Genomic DNA, 17,758 nt, shown 5'->3' on the forward strand with positions numbered 1-17,758 from the left:
GTTTTAAAAATAAGGATTCAACAATGAAGTGTCGACCAGGAGACCTCATGAGCAAAGATTTTTATTTTTTTATAGCAAGCTGAGACCAACTACACTAATATTTTAATATATTTATAGCCAAATGGGAGGTGCACCATGAGCCCCATCTATCCACATGGCTTCGCCATTAAATGTAGGGATGTCAATTCAACCCGAAATTCGTAGGCCGGTCCGAACAACTCGGTAATATGAGCAGATTAGGGTTGTAATTTTATTACCCGAATACAAAACGGGCTAAACGGGTTGGCCCGGACGGGTTGCGGGTCGGCCCGATGCGTTGTGAGTTTTAATTATAAAATATTAAGTTTTAGGATTTTTTTTTATATTTTTGAATCCTCAATCTTCATTCTACACAATCATTAGTCTTATTCAATCTTCATTCTGCACTTTTTCACTCGATTCCACAATATCAGCTTTCAAGTTGCATCTCAACTCATTATTGCATCGTCCCATCATCTGCTACTAGTGTCTTACCACCACCAAAGCCAATCAAGACAAAATTAAGAACTAACCCATCAAAATCTTAATACATTTATCATTTTAATAATGATTCATGTAAGATATGATTTTTAATTTTCATAAAGAATTAGTTACGAACAATGTCATAATAATGACACGAACACAAGCTTTAATTTATATTGTAGTTGATCGAGATGAAAGGTTTCTTTTCAAGTATTATTGAAGAAAACTATGAAAATTTGAAGATTTTATATGATTCTAAACTAAAAAGAAAAAAGTATCTAAAATTTAAAATCATTTTATAGAAGAAAATTTTGATACAAGAGATTATTTTTGAAAGCTTTTAGGCCCAAATAGCCCGATGGGTTAGCCCAAAACCCGACGTGTTAGGGTTAAGGTTGAAAATTTATGACCCGAAAAATCCATAACCCGAATGGCCCGCACCCAAATAGCCCGGCGACCCGAGTGAGCTGGCCCGAACCCGAACGGGTTAGCCCGATTGACATCCCTAATTCAACGTAAAGTGAATCTTATTATTCATTAATACTATTTAATAAATTTTTTTTTCTATTTTTTTCTTATAAATTTCTATGTCATCTTAAAGTCTCTATTTTTAGATGATTGCGAAAATATGTAGTACGTATCATGTTTAGGTTTTAATTTCAGTCAATTATGGTTGAGTAAATATGTAATAATTATCTGCAGATTTCAGATAAAAAGTCACTTTATATATTAGACATAGGGCTCATAATAATGCCTCATGCTAAAGGTCTCGGTTCAAGTTCTTTGTAGCGCGGTCATAAAATTTAAATTTATTTGTGGATTTATCCATAAAAAAATCTTTATTTTAGACTAATGTGTTTAATCGAAAATTATTTATTAACATTTGGAATCACACTTAAACTTGTTTACTATGAGGTGTGAAATTGCTAACTTTCTTAAGTTGCTAATTTTACTAACTCATTAACGCAGTGTATTAAAAATGTCAACACGATGACATTAAAATATCAATACATAATTTTGTTGACATTTCAATATAATAATGTGTCGATATTTTAATATCATCGTGTTGGCATTTTTAATACACTGCGTTAATGATAAGCAGAGTTAGAAACTTAAAAAATAAGCAATATAACACACTCAGTTTACTATTGTGTCCTACTTATAATTTTTATTTTTTTATGGGTCTTTATTAGTAGAGATATATTATGATTTATGATGTCCCAATTTTGATCAATTATAGGAGTATCATTTATTTTCAATTTTCAATTTTCAATGATTCTTATAATAGAGACAATATTTCGGTAATTAATTATTTTAGCAACTCCAAGTATTTAAGTTACATCCCATCACTTCACACTCATCCCACTCAACTTTGAAAACATGGAATGTCTACATCCTTTAATTAATTGTAAGCCTATTTCTATGATATTATATTTATGCTGAATATATCCTATGGAGTGCATCAACTCATAAACCACTAGTGCAACTTCCTTTCACAAGAATCATTCCATTAAAATTTTTTGATGTCAAGTTTATTTCGTATAAATTGACATCTCCATAACAGTACTGTTTTAATACTTTGAATTAAAATAATTCATATATACAACAAAATGCAGTGTGTTTTTAAGACATATACATAAATCATTGATTGCATTATTTCGGGTGTTGAAAACTAGTAAGTCTCACAATAGTAATAATGTGACTAGGACATGTCACTGTTGAAGAATCAGTAAAATTTTAATTGGAGAGAAATTTTGAAAAGGTACTATGTTAGTTAGTGATGAGATTAGGTAAAAATATATGAACACTTTTATTACTAGAATTCCTAAGAAGCAAACATAAAGTATTTGCATATCTGTATATGTATCCCACCACCAAATATTTTGAACATTTTACTTTTTTCTATATCCAGCCTGGACCATTTTCTGCCGCAGAGTTAGATTAATTTTCATTTGATTTTCTGATAGGCTGATGCAGATTTTCACAATCCTTTTATGGGATATGTGGATGTCTAGTTAACCAAAAAATTTATGTCGATTGAGAGCGTTAGGTCAAACTTATATTCGTTACCTAATTTCTCACATACTTGTATCAAATCAATAGGGTTGAGTTTGCATTGGCAAGGAGGTAATATCTGATGCTAAAGGTATCGAGTTTTCTGTTCCTTGAAAAAAATAGGGTTGAGAGTATATATTATTCCAATGGCAAAATTGTCAAATAAATCAAGAAGAATAATTAAAACCCGCGATGATGCGACAACTAGATTTTGCAATTATTTTACCATCATTTCTTTGGTAAACCACCAACGCCATTATGTGTCATCACCGTTTTGTTCAAGTAGATAGATCTGGTTATCAGTTATGACATTATTGCTGGTTTCATCGGAAAAACGATATGTGAGATAATGGTAAAATTCAGAAACTTGATGATTTATCATTTCAATTTTTGAAAACGTATGGAAAAAATTCAAAATATAATTACTCCATTTTTAGTATTCCCCCGTCTCTGAAAATTTGTCACCTATTTACTTTTTCAAAACTAATATATAAAAGTAGGACCCATATGCCATAAACTTTTTCAACTCACTTTCTATTACATTTCTTAAAATCCGTGCCTAGTCAAATGGTGACGAATTTTTGGGGGATAGGGGGGAGTATAATTTATTTGGCAATTTTTCCTAATGTAACGGTATATCATATATAATTCCGTAAATCGAGTATGCACTATTGCATCCAGATAAGCTCAAAAAATATTGTGTGACTGAAATTGAAATCAAGATAATGTAGAGGAAAAATTTCTTCACAAGCAGCATCTATGACTAGCTACATCAAATCAATAAAGCATGCAAGAGAAGAAAAAAAAGGATGTTAATTATTTCAAGACATATACAGTGTTTAGTAAGATTGAATGTGACTAGGAAAATTAAAAAGTTCTATATTATGCAATTCCATAATTTAAGGACCAAATATTATGATAATAATTAAGTAACATCACCAACACTGTCAGTACATTATTCAAACTCCTGTATTAAGGTAAACGACCATCTGAGGATTATTATATGCACATTTTAAAAATATGTTGGGGCTAAGTATTGTGAAATACTCTTTTCGTCTTTTCGTCCATGATTAAGTATCTCAAGTTTCTTTCTTTTATAAAGTAATGAAATTCAATTAATCAAGAGAAAAATTAAGTTGCAAGAGTGAATGTATACTTTCCGAATAATGAATATTGTTGGACAAATCTCACCAAACAAAATTAATACATTCATTCCAAAAATTGCTAGAAATTTATTAACTTTCAAGGAAGTTGTGTACAACAAATTTGTCCAAAACGCTGTAAGAGAAAAAATGTCTGTAAACAAACTTTTTTTGTGATTCATGACAAACAAACAAAATGTGAAATGAAATGAAACAGCCAGAAAGGGTTGAGATAATTAAAGAGATATCGATTTTAGGTGAAAATAGCAAAAAAATGTTTGGTATACAGAATCTGCAGATGGCCTAAAAAAGAGGTTGTAATAGACCAATTGAAAGAGCCTTAATACTTGAACATATTTTATTGAGCTTATTTATATATATCTCAGGTGCTGGCACCATTAGAAAATATATGAATTTTCAGGTTAGTTGCTTATGAATAGAGTATATGTATTTTAAATATTTATCTCATTTTTTCTGTTAGATGAACGATTTGATATCCACATACATAAATCTAGTGCTCCTCTTTTATGAATCCAAATACAAATCATTTTGTCATTAGCACATGTTGTTGATATATCAACAGTCAACTTCATGTGGATAACTATAATATGTCATGTACTCCATCTCCCTGTCCAATTACAACGTTTCCCTTTTTAAATTATCCCATTAAAAAATAAAACTTTTCCTAAAATAAAAACAATATTATCTTTACTTTTTCTTCTCTTTTTATTTTCTCTTCATACCTTACAAAATAACACTACATAAAATCATGTGACAAAAACCAAATATTTCATATTTAATGGGACTGGAGTATAAGCTTATAGGAGTAATTTTCTTCGTTAACAATAAGGTTAATTTTTAAGTATATAAAGTAGAAAACAATGGATGTTACAATTGAAAATGTTGATGAAGACTCACCACCAAGAAATTAATCTACAGTTGGTTTGCAATAGCATATGTTGGAAAAATGTCACATTTTTTATTTAAGGTTAATGTCTTAACGTCATGGGTGGTCCTGTTTATTTATTTATGGAAAAACTTTTTTAGGTTGTAAATTCAAGGTCCCACTTCAAAGTAGTACTAATTGTTTTCATTCTTTAATATCCAGCTCAGGGGCATATTGTCTTTGCCATTATTCTTCTCTACAATGCCCTCAAAAAAGGGTTAATTCTTGCTAATTTCAACTATAGAGTAGGGTTTTTAGTGCTAATTAAATCGATACTCACTTATGTATAAGTGAACAGTAGCATGGTAATAATGTCTATTGAAGTTCCATATCTCCACTTTTGCTATAAATATTTGGGAATCAAGGTTTTATATTATGTAGTATACAACCTCAACACATTCAACCCACCTCACATAGTTTGAGAAGTAAGGTGTGTTGGGGATTGAAGGTGAGTGATGAGCGCGATGGAGAAGCAGGGCACGTGCACTACTAACTCACACACACGCGCGCGCACCATTTTTCAACATGAAAGAGTTAGTTCTTCATGTGCCCATCTTCACCATCATGAACCACTCCATCTTGTCTGATTATCACTGCAAGAGAAAGCTACAATTTCAAGGTACAATGTGTTTAATTTGATTTTATACACATATCTTATGTTATTCACACACACACACACACACACACAGATCTTATTTACATAGTGCCTTGATATGTATATGGGGGCCTCCAGATCCATTGCTGAACCTGCATAAATATGGCGTTAATTATTTTTAATATTTGTTCAGTCTTGATCAAACGTGGACTCAAGTAATTCAAAGGTTTATAATTAAGATGATATTAGTTCAGTCTTAAAACCTTTTTTAATACAGTATATACTATTTGAATATATATCTATTTAAAATAAACTTAACAAGATCATAAAAATAGGGGAGCTGCTTGTAATTAAAGCCAAATATTTTAGGGATTTTAGTATTTTTCTTGGTATAGTATCGATTTGCATGTAGGGTACAAGGGGCTTATAATATTGACATTAATAGATTAATGAAGCTTCTATACTCATTCTCATTAGTTGAATTCAAAGATAAGCTTTGTTAATTCTAAATTGGCTGTATTTGTTGAAGTCAAAGCAATGGACCATTGATGATCTATACTTATTTTGTCCCCTAATTTCTTTTTATTGGATAAATTAAAACTACTATTATAGGAGACCATGATTTAATTTAATCAGAAGAGAGTAAAACAAATCACTACTCTACTTGGGAGTAACTTCTATTGAAAATGGGTCCTCCACTTTGCCCTAACCTTTAATTTTGAGGTCTTCGATAATTTTGTTTTGCTATGCTTTATTCTTTTTATATATTAGTCTTATCATCGGCATGGATCCGATATACAATTACCTTTTTCTTTCTTTTTTTATCATTTAGTTTATGTCAAAAGGTTTATTTCGGCATGGATCCAATATACAATTACTTTTTTATCGTTTAGTTTTATGTCAAAAGGTAAGGATGGAATAAAGCTAGTAACTTTTTTTTTTACAAGAGAGGGCATAGTAGCCCTTTTGAAAATACTACAACCTATCTAGTTCGAACATATGCAATTCTCAAATGATCATATAATTATAACAAGTTTCGTACCCTTATCAGTGGCTCATCATGCAAATACAAATCTGTATCCCGACTTGACGACCAGCTTTCGAAATAATCCGCAACCAAAGCTTCACGATATACGTGCATCATTACTATGGATCAATTTCTGCACACATACCCCAAATATTTTGAACAAGACTGAAGCAACTTCCATCTTCTCTATTTATGTTGACGGATACGGGAAAAAGAGGTGCAAATCACTTTGTATAATGTACAACATCTCGGCTACTAAACCCATACACGAATCATTCAGAAATATTCTCATAATGTGTATTCAAAAGTTAAGAGGCATATGCATATTCCAAATTGTACCGATACAAAAGTTGTCGCAATTGAATCTTCAATTTTTCTAAAGTGCTCAATCGAAACCCTATGTTCGTTGGCCCTCTGAACACCATTAACAAATAAATTCAAAGAGCATGACAATAGATGGACAAAAATTACCTAGTTTGTCTGGAAATATTTGTCTGCAAAGAAATGTACTCACTGTTTACAATATGAGACAAATAACGACAAATCATTTCCCACATATGTATATTGCATTCTCTTTTAACACTTAGTATCGACACAAAATCAACAATTTACGCTATGTAATAAACATATGATAAGTATAATGTAATGTATCGAGTCAACGACAAGAATAGCCTTGTATCTCTGGCCACGTCATCTAGGTTGGAAGCTACTAACTTTTTATATCGCTGCTTCTCCTGCAATCCTCTCAGCCTCTCTTTCTCGTTATCCTATGTCTTTATAATGAAAAGACCACTCATATTTCTCTATCTTTTCTAATCTTTCTCTATCTTTTCTAATCTACAACATCCACCCATTAGATGTCTCATATTTGATTAGTGCAAGTTTTGACAAATTGTTTAACTTTATAAAAGAAAATGGGTGGAAAAAAATTAATGGAAGGGTGAACCCCATTTTGTATATTAATTTAATGATAATTGTGAGCAGAATGAGTTAATAGAATGTGAGTCCACTTATTAAAATAGTAAAAGTAAAATTAGACATTTATTTGGGATCGTCCAAATAAGAATTAGGACATTTAATGTGGACCGAATTTGTCTATTGAAATGGATGGTAACTATGGCCTAATAATAAAAGGGAATTAAACGCTAAAATTACAAATTTTAGCTGAATTTTTATTTTTCTTGTGTACATAAAAATTGGAATGAAAATGTGACGCTCCGGAATTTCGTTCCTTTCTTACGAGATAAATCGGATTTATTAGCTTAATTAATTTTCCGTTTAGAAGACGTGTGATCGTAGAATTCTCGTTGTATTTTCGACTTCGAAATAATAAAGTGCGAGAAAAGTATTATTTCAAGGGTAAAGTGGAGAAAATACTTTTGATTTAGAAATGTAGAATATACGTGTGTATTAAGGTACAAGACATGCTACAAGTTGAGATATATGGATGAAAGGGACAACACATCCCAAGCTACTCTACCCTTCCTAGCTACACAAAAGATTCCATTCTTCTTTTTCCTCTCTCCCCTCGATTCCACCCCCACAAAGCTCCAAAGGGACCGTCAAGTTACACCAAGGATCCTGCAAAGGTGATACACCAAAAGGATATTAGAAATGGATCAACAAAAAGTAGAATCTTGGAGCTTCATCAAAATGGTAAAATGTCAAGTTGTACTAGACAATGCATTGCATCATCATCCTGCCAAGAGTGAAGGAGAAAAAAAAGTAACAAGGGTCATAATCTCATCAAAGATACCTTCCCAAGACTTTCACAAATTAAGTAAAGAAACATTATACCAAGGCCAAAAGGAGATAGAGCTGGTAGCCCCAAAATGGGATCCTTTGTCCCCAAGTTTTAGTCACAAACACCCAAGAAATTTGGCTATATAACCACCCAAAACCACTCTTCTCCCACTCCTCTTAGCACCCCAAGATTTCACAAACATAAGAGTTTCAGCGAGGAGTAGAGAAGAGGGTGAGGAGAGGAGCGGCAACACGGAGGAACAGCCGCATAAACCGAGGATCCATCAAGTGAGGATAAATTGCTCAAGGGCAAGTGAGACCAACGCGAGTAAATGAATTGAGGAATGATCATATCAGGTGGACTTTTGAACTAAAGTGTTTTAGTGAGCTTTCAGTTTAAAGTATGTTTACAGTTTTTATGAGTAGTATATTTTAGTGAGCTTTCTATTTAAGACATGATCTTACGTGGGCTTTCTTTTAATATCCAGCATATTAGTGTGGATATAAATCAAATAGTTGCGAAATAATGAAATATCATCTTTTCTCAAGCTGAAGCTATGATTCTTTTCAAGTTGTTGCCATGCCCTAAATGTTTGTTTTAATGAATGGAATGGAATGGAATGATGGGTGACCGTCGGATATTACCACCTCCCCGACACTTGACTGGAATGGAATGATGGGTGACCGTGGGAGATTACCACCTCCCCGGCACTTGATTGGAATGGAATGATGGGTGACTGTGGGAGATTACCACCTATGGGTGACTGTGGGAGATTACCACCTCCCCGACACTTGAATGGAATGGAATGATGGGTGACCGTGGGAGATTACCACCTCCCCGAGAATGGAATCAAGGGTGATCGGGGGAGATTACCACCTCCCCGGCACTTGATTGGAATGGAATGATGGGTGACCGGGGGGAGATTACCACCTCCCCGAAACATGACTGGAATTGAATGGAATGAAATGATGGGTGACCGTAGGAGATTACCACCTCCACGACACTTGAGTGGAATGGAATGATGGGTGACCGTGGGAGACTACCACCTCCCCGACACTAGACTGGAATGGAATGGAATGATGAATGCTGAATGATGAATAATGAATTAGGAACGACGAAAGAACTTAGTCTGCAATCGAACTCTTAGCTCACAAAAGAACTTAGTAAGCTCTGGTCTTTTAAGAAAAACCCTCGTGTGTTACTGTGATAGCTTGACAACTATTTAATGTATGTTTTGCTTTTCGGCACGTGTCCACTGAGTACTCTTGTACTCAACCCTGCATGTATTGTAAGTATGCAGGTTGAACGTCAAGAGGATGGAGTGATGATCGGAGTCAATGTAATCAAATAATCAAGTGGATCTTCCAACGATTTGTGTCTTCATACACGAAGTCATTTAATAAGGACTTATTACACTGTGCTTTTGTGAAGTGAGAATTGTAGAATCTCACCATCAACTCTGATTTAATGGTGGAGATGTTTATTCTATTTTCAAGATCATGTAATTAAATACTTGGCTTCTATGATATCAATAGACTTGGCCTTTGTGCAAATTCTCAAGTTCTAGCCCTTTTCTTTCCCCGCTTCTTTAATCCCTCTCATTAGTCGCGGTTTATCCGCTTTCGCTATCCTTAGCAAAATGCGGTCGTGACAGAATGGTATCAGAGCCTCATTTTCTTTCCTGCTCCGAGATCAAAACATTTCTTCAGGTCAAGATCTAGACTTGTTCACTAGGTCATTCTAAGTAATCGACTCGATCAACACTCTAAGACGTTCAACCAACCAAGTTGAAAGTTGAAGAAGTGGAATTTTGAGATAGCTGAGGCAAAGTGTGACAAAAAAAAATTTCTAGTCAAGGAAACGAAAGAATCTAGAGGATATAGGAACTTCCCTAAAGAATATACTCCTTCCGTCCCGGCTAAGATGACACATTGCTTAGCCGGCACAGGATTTTAGGAGTTATTGGTTAAAGTGTTTAATTGGAGAGAGAGGAGGTGGGTGTAAGTATTAAAGTGGAGAGATAAAGGAAGATGGATATTTTAATAGGAGTGAGAAAAAGTGGTTGAGTGTATTAATTGAAGAGAGAAAGTTACCAAAAAAGGAAATGTGTCATCTTATTTGGGACAAACTAAAAGGAAAACGTGTCATCTTAAGCGGGACGGAGGGAGTAGTTTAAAATGGGACTACGAATGATGAACCATAAATCCTATAATTGCTTTCCTGAGCAACAATTTGAGACGATGCTAGGCAAAGTTAAGCACGAAAGCGTGATCCACAGCGATACGACGTTGCGCGCAAGAGGAGCCGACGCCCAATGCATAAGGGCATAAGAAGGGCAAATGTTGTAAAGGAAGACGGGGAACGATGCTATAAGGAATAGCACAAGATAGATCCTCACCGTGGCTAAGACACTCGAGTAGATCCGAAAGAAGTTATCGATTCCATCACATTTCACGAGACCCTATGGCAACATTAGAAGTAAGATATGAACTTAGCTTGATGACATTAGATCACACAGCATAGTGGCTATAGTTGATGACTTCCCTAACATGGATTTTCATACATCAATTCGTTTCCTTTTGAGTACCTTCGACGAACTCTAGATGTTCTCACCACGTGGATGAAATAGACGATTTTAATCAGCAGTACTTACTTGGATTTCCAGAAAATCTCTTTCTTTGAACGTCCATAACGGAAGTACCTTCCTGTCTATTTAACACTCTTGATCGACCTGCATTTTTCAAAGCAGGGTGTCAATCTTTCCCTCTTTCTATGAAAATTGTGACTCATTTTCAGTTCAAAGATCATGGTTAGAAATTTTCTTTCATATACCTTGAGCTACTTGCATTGCAAATCAATGTGCCACTTCCTATCTTGGGTACATCAGATCGCTATACACTTTCAGTTTGCATAAGCACGAGCTCTGCTCTTATATTTTTCAAACATGTCGATTGGCGACAACTTTTGTTACTCATCATTAGTACGAGCGATATTTTGACTTCGCAAGCCCAATCGCATTGTTATTCTAAAGTTGTATCTCTCCAGAACCATCAGACTAAGCTCGTTTTCTTAGACCTCATCTTAATGAATGACGTATTCTTCTTGGAATTCCCGTCAACTCTGGTTATTTTGCAAACATGTATATGACAAGTTCTTTCCTCCAAGAATGAGATTTTCTCATGTTCAATTGACTACATGTTTGTTCCAACTTGAAAATCTTATCAACTTCATTCTTGATAAGTTACTTTGGCTATTAGCCCAGAGGTTTATCTCCTTGGAAATTTTCTTGACAAACTTGAGAATTATTGAATAGGATTCCAATTGCACTAGCTTTGACATTTTTTTTAAAGGTTGGTCAGCGCAGCTTCATGGCAATTTCCTACACTTCTACGTACTCCTACGACTGACTCTTCCAAGCTTAACACATTTGAGCCATCAATCTATTATTAGCAACATCCTCTTGAATCTGAACGATCAACTGGACCATACTATTTGATGCCTACTATGAGAACTCGAATTTAATTCGTTCCGTTCTATTTCGAGACATGTTTGATCTCTTTCGAGAAACTCAAAAGCTCTATTGTTTACTTGAAACCTCTTAACCCATGTAATCCTCTGAAGGGACGTGATAAGTTCATTAAACTTAGTCCTGATTTCCTTGTAAACCAATCTTTGCGAGTTGGCAATTAATTCACAGAACCTCACCAGAGATGTTATTCTTGCCACCTTGAGTAATTTGAATAATCTCCCAAGACAGTGATTTATTTTCAATATTTCATCGATCTAAAATCAGTATCATCCAAGTTAAGACTGTTTGACTAAATTCCCAATGCAAGACTCTCAACGAAGGGAAAGCCTTGATCCTTTTCAAATATCTATGAGAAATAAGTCCTGATGGACAGACATGAGTAAAAATGATCCACCCAACGACCTAGTCATGCCACACGAATTAGATAAGAATAGTTGATCGATGGATATACATATAACGAATAGAAATAAGTGAGCTATGAGGAAAAGCCAAAAGCAATCTTGGACAGAAAAGTGCAATAGTTAAGGAATAAGTTTATCACTTCGGTGAAAGTACTGTGGTAGCACCACGGGCAGGAAGAAGCTATATCAGAGTTGGAAGATAAGATGAATGAGCGTTACCTCGAGCTTTTCTAATAGAGTTGCACAAATTTCGGGATGAAATTATTTAAAGGGGGGTGGAATGTGACGTCCTGGAATTTCGTTCTTTTCTTACGAGATAAACTGGATTTATTAGCTTAATTAATTTTCTGTTTAGAAGACGTGTGATCGTAGAATTCTCGTTGTATTTTCGACTTTGGATTAATCTAAGTATTTTGTTGAGAAAGATAAAGTGCGAGGAAAGTATTATTTCAAGGGTAAAGTGGAGAAAATACTTTTGATTTAGAAATGTAGAATATACGTGTGTATTAAGGTACAATACATGCTACAAGTTGAGATATCTGGAGGAAAGGGACAACACATCCCAAGCTACTCTACCCTTCCTAGCTACACAAAAGATTCCATTCTTCTTTTTCCTCTCTCCACTCGATTCCACCCCCACAAAGCTTCAAAGGGACAACCAAGTTACACCAAGGATCCTACAAATGTGATACACCAAAAGGGTATTAGAAATGGATCAATAAAAAGTAGAATCTTGGAGCTTCATCAAAATGGTAAAATGCCAAGTTGTACTAGACTATGCATTGCATCATCATCCTGCCAAGAGGGAAGGAGAAAACAAAGTAACAAGGGCCATGATCTCATCAAAGATACCTTCCCAAGACTTTCACAAATTAAGTAAAGAAACATTATACCAAGGCCGAAAAAGAGATAGAGTGAGGATAAATTGCTCAAGGGCAAGTGAGACCAACACGAGTAAATGAATTGAGGAATAAGCATATCAGGTGGACTTTTGAACTAAAGTGTTTTAGTGAGCTTTCAGTTTAAAGTATGTTTACAGTTTTTATGAGTAGTATATTTTAGTGAGCTTTCTACTTAAGACATGATCTTACGTGGGCTTTCTTTTAATATCCAGCATATTAGTTTGGATATAAATCAAATACTTGCGAAATTATGAAATATCATCTTTTCTCAAGATGAAGCTTTGATTCTTTTCAAGTTGTTGTCATGCCCAAAATGTTTGTTTTGATGAATGGAATGGAAAGGAATAGAACAGAATGATAGGTGACCGTGGAAGATTACCACCTGATTGGAATGGAATGATGGGTGACCGTGGGAGACTACCACCTCCCCGACACTTGACTGGAATGGAATGAAATGAAATGATGGGTGAACGTGTGAGATTACCACCTCCCCGACACTTGACTGGAATGGAATGGAATGATGAATGAATGGAATGATGAATGCTAAATGATGAATAATGAATTAGGAACGATGAAAGAACTTAGTGTGCAGTCGAACTTTTAGCTCACAAAAGAACTTAGTTAGCTCGGGCCTTTTAAGAAAAACCCTCGTGTGTTACTGTGATGGCTTAGTTGATTAACTTGGATTTTACATGGTTTTAGAGAGTAGTTTTACTTGGTTTTGATCATATATTGTGTACTTTGAGACATGGTTATAGCTACTTCTCTATTATGTTGGTATTTTGACCATTTTGTGAACAATGTGTAGAAAAATGTACAAAACATGTTGATGTGCAGCTGCTCAATGTTCGAGACAGCTTTTCTGGAGATTTTGAATTCCGATTCGCATGTAATGCATACCATTCTCTTCGTCTTCGAAAGAGCTTCGCGTGGATATTTTAACGTCTCAACCGGAGTTCGGTAGAAGAAGTTACGGCCGTTTTAATAAGACTGCACAGAGCAGTGACATAGCTGGCGACCCGCCAGCAAAAGATGAGAAAAATGTCGTAAGCAGCTGGCGACTCGCCAGCTTCAACGCACACCCAACCTGGCGACCCGCCAGCTTCGTTCGACAGTTTATTTCGGGCCCAAAGTCAACCCTAGGCATATATATGCCTAGGAAACGCCTCCAAACACAACTTACACGCCTCCTACCCCAAAAATATCACTTTTTCACCTAGGAAGAAGAGAAGAATGAGCAGAGGACGAGTATTCATCGCAAGATTGAAGACGAAGCCTCCAATCCGCCCAATCCAATTCTAGGATTTCCTACCTTTAGCTTTATTTTTGTTCAAACAATGTTTTTGAATATTTCTTTGACTTTTGTGTTGAACATGAGTAGCTAAATCCTTCGTAGAGTTCTACGGGGGAGATACAATGATTCTTATGTTTAAGTGATCTCCTTTTTCTATGCCTTGGCTCATGTGGTTATTTTGATTTCTTCTGTGCTTATACATCTATTTGACTGATCACCTTATAAATGCATGTGGATTTTACTACAAGAACTGAGAAGTGAGTAGTTTAATTTGAAAGAGAAGAAATTGACGTCTTTTCCAACATAATCGAGAGATTTGAGCCTTTGAATGAAGCTAAGTATCTTAGGAGCTATTAGGAGTTGTTTCCTTAGTTCTAGGTAGGAGACTTCAGTTCTAGGTTGCAATCTACAAATTATATGCTTTGAGAAAAGATATAGTTTTACCTTAGTGATAGCTTAATAACCCTTGAGACCCTTTGTTGGCATAGTTAGGAAGTTAGTTGAGCATAGGATAGTTGTTATCGATCCCGTAGGATTCTACTCTTCTCATCCTTGATCTACATCCGTTTTCTTATTTGCTCTCAGTTCTCTAGTTGTTTTTAATTGTTTTTACCTTTCTTTTAAGTAGATTTAGAAAACCCAAAACATTCCGATTCATCTAGATAGTAGTTGAGGTTGGTTCGTGGTAATTAGGTTGACACTGATTGTCTCTGTGGATACGATACTCTTTGCTTACTATTTGCTACATTAGCCCCGTACACTTGCGGGTATACTTGTGTTAAAAATAAGTTGAGTCAAGTTTTTGGCGCCGTTGCCGGGAACAATTTTGTGTTACTATAGCCTAATATCGTGATAAAAATTAAGATTACTAATCTAGATTTTACTTGCTTTATTTTTCTTTTCTTTTTGAGTTATTCTCACTTTTGTGTTTTTCTTTTCAGGTTGTATGCTCACTCGCTCTAAGGGGCAACCATTAGAGTTATTCGATCCTGAGATCGAAACATTCAACCGAAGGAGAAACGCTCAGAGAAGGCTCAACCGAAAGCGATCAATTTCGCCTCTTAAGAGAGAACCGCGTATTCCTGTTGCGATAACAATAGCGGACAACGGAGAGAACAATGCACCACATCCAGATCCGGTAGTCCAACAACTCCAATTACAACTTGCAGATTTGGTGAAACAGGTTAAAGAAAAAAATGAACTACAAGCCACAGTGCCAGTGCAAAACATGTACGCTTACAGAGAGGTGGAGAACCCACCAATTGGCAATGATGGGATCGATGCCAATCATTTTGAGCTCAAGCCAGGATTGCTTAATATGGCTGAGGCTAATGCTTTTGCGGGGAATGCCAACGAAGATCCCAACAAGCATCTCACTAAGTTTATTCAGATCAGTAACACGGTGAAGCTTAATGGGGTGAGAGATGAACTAATCAGATTAAGGTTATTCTCATTTTCCTTGAGAGATGATGCCAGAGACTGGTACGACAGCATGGGGTCAGGATCTGTTAAAACTTGGGATGCCATGGTAGACTTATTTTTGGAGAAGTACTTCCCACCCAGCGAAGTTCTAAAAAGGCAAGCAGAGATAATTCAGTTCCAGATGAAACCTCATGAGACAATCCGAGAAGCATGGGCTAGATTCAAGACACTGCTGAAAAGATGCCCCAAGCATGGTCTAAGTCCGGGACACCAAGTCATAACTTTTTACAGGGGGTGTACTCCAGATGCAATGCGTGAACTGAATTGGAGTGCAGGAGGAGCACTCCTTCAATTAGGAGAGAATGATGCCATGCAAGTGATTGAGATAGTAGCTTCCACTGATGAAGGATGGAATAATGAAAGAAACAAGTCATACAGGGTGGCCTCTGCTACAGAAGATGATAGGATAGACAGAATGTCAAAGCAGCTAGATCTTTTGACCACTCAACTGGGGATCATGGAGATGAGGCAACCTGGACCAGAACTGCAAGGAGGAGTTGAAGGTGTCAACTATGTGCACCAAGGGGGGAATAACATGAACTTCAACAACTATCGCCACAACCAAGGTGGTGGTAACTATAACAACTATGGTAACAAAGTGCACCCCAATCTCTCATATGGGAATCCACACAATACTCTACAACCACCGCCAGGATTCACAGTGTCTAATGGGTTGGTAGAACAGCAAAAAAAGCCTACTACTGAAGATATCTTGGCAACATTCATGAATCAGACTACCAAGTACATGGAGAAAACTAACAAGTACATGGAGAGCACTAGTCAAAGGTTGGGGAAGGTTGAAAACGACGTGCAAAGCTTGAATGTGCATATGAAGAGCATTGATACTCAGATTAGTCAAATTTCTCAAGTTGTAGGTGTCCAACATCAGCCAGGGCAATTTCCAGCACAGACCATAAACAATCCCAAAGACTGCAAGGCCATACACTTGAGAGGTGGTAAAAGCTATGAAGGACCTTCCATGCCTGTAGAGGAAAAGAAGAGTACTCCAGAGGAAGATGTCAGAGCAGAAGGGAATTCCATGGGAAAGAATAAGGTGGAAATTCAGACCAAGAAAGACGCAGTGCCAGAAAAGCTGCCCCCTCCCTCCATTCCTACGACAGTTAGAGTGCCCTTCCCATTTGCGGTGAAGAAGAAGAAGTTGGATGAGCAATTCTCCAAATTTCTCGGTATTTTTAGGAAGGTGCACATTAATATACATTGGTGGAAGCTCTGCAAGAGATGCCCACGTATGCAAAGTTACTAAAAGATGTGCTCTCCAATTAGAAGAAGTGGGTCGATTATGAGACGGTGAACATATCTGAAAACTGTAGTGCGATAATTCAAAAGAAGCTACCTGCCAAGCTTAAAGATCCTGGGAGTTTCAATATCTCATGCGTCATTGGAAATGACAGACAAATGCACTGTGTGATCTGGGGGCGAGCATAAATTTGATGCCATTATCATTTTTCAGAAAGATGAAGATCGGCACTCTCAAGCCGACTACAATCACACTGCAGATGGCAGATAGATCAGTCACCTATCCTAAAGGAATTGTTGAGGATGTTCAGGTGAAGGTACATATCTTCATATTTCCCGTCGATTTTGTAGTGTTGGATATGGAGGAAGACATGAATGTGCCGCTTATCCTAGGGCGCCCATTCCTAGCAACGGGAAAAGCATTGATAGATATAGCAAAGGGAGAGCTCACTCTTCGTATGGGCAACAAACGACACATTTTGTCTATCTATAATGCTATGAAGAGTCGTAAAGATGAGGAACTTATTATGAAGATGGAGTGCAAAGTTGTGCATGTTGTGAAGGTCCAAAAGACACAAGCAATTGAGTCCGCATTGGGAGATTTTTCATTGCCGCGGTGGATGTTTGGTTCATGTGGTGAATCACTTTCAAAAGAAGAGACTGCACCAAATTCTAAAGTGAAGGAGAAAAAAACAAAAGCTGCAAATACACCCACTGAGTACTCATGTACTCAGCCCTGCATGTATTTGTAAATATGCAGGTTGAACGTCAAGAGGATGGAGAAATGACCGGAGTCGATGTAATCAAATAATCAAGTGGATCTTCCAACGATTCGTGTTTTCATACACGAAGTCATTTAGTAAGGACTTATTACGTTGTGCTT

The 17,758-nt window shown here is 36.2% G+C and overlaps 1 protein-coding gene and 1 long non-coding RNA gene across 2 annotated transcripts; both read left to right on the forward strand.

The window, feature by feature from the left end:
• Window positions 1-4,823: 4,823 nt before the first annotated feature.
• On the forward strand, window positions 4,824-6,661 carry LOC125220191. Its single transcript, XR_007176335.1, has 2 exons — window positions 4,824-5,263; window positions 6,291-6,661. It is a non-coding gene; the product is annotated as an uncharacterized LOC125220191 (long non-coding RNA).
• A 708-nt stretch (window positions 6,662-7,369) lies between these two features.
• Window positions 7,370-17,627, forward strand: LOC125221046. The gene is made up of 3 exons (XM_048123174.1): window positions 7,370-7,376; window positions 15,078-16,819; window positions 17,031-17,627. The coding sequence occupies exons 1-3, from the start codon at window positions 7,370-7,372 to the stop codon at window positions 17,625-17,627; spliced, it is 2,346 nt and encodes a 781-aa protein (XP_047979131.1).
• The last annotated feature ends 131 nt before the right edge of the window (window positions 17,628-17,758 follow it).

Source organism: Salvia hispanica, chromosome 4 (assembly GCF_023119035.1).
Source record: "Salvia hispanica cultivar TCC Black 2014 chromosome 4, UniMelb_Shisp_WGS_1.0, whole genome shotgun sequence".
Classification (NCBI taxonomy): Eukaryota; Viridiplantae; Streptophyta; class Magnoliopsida; order Lamiales; family Lamiaceae; genus Salvia; species Salvia hispanica.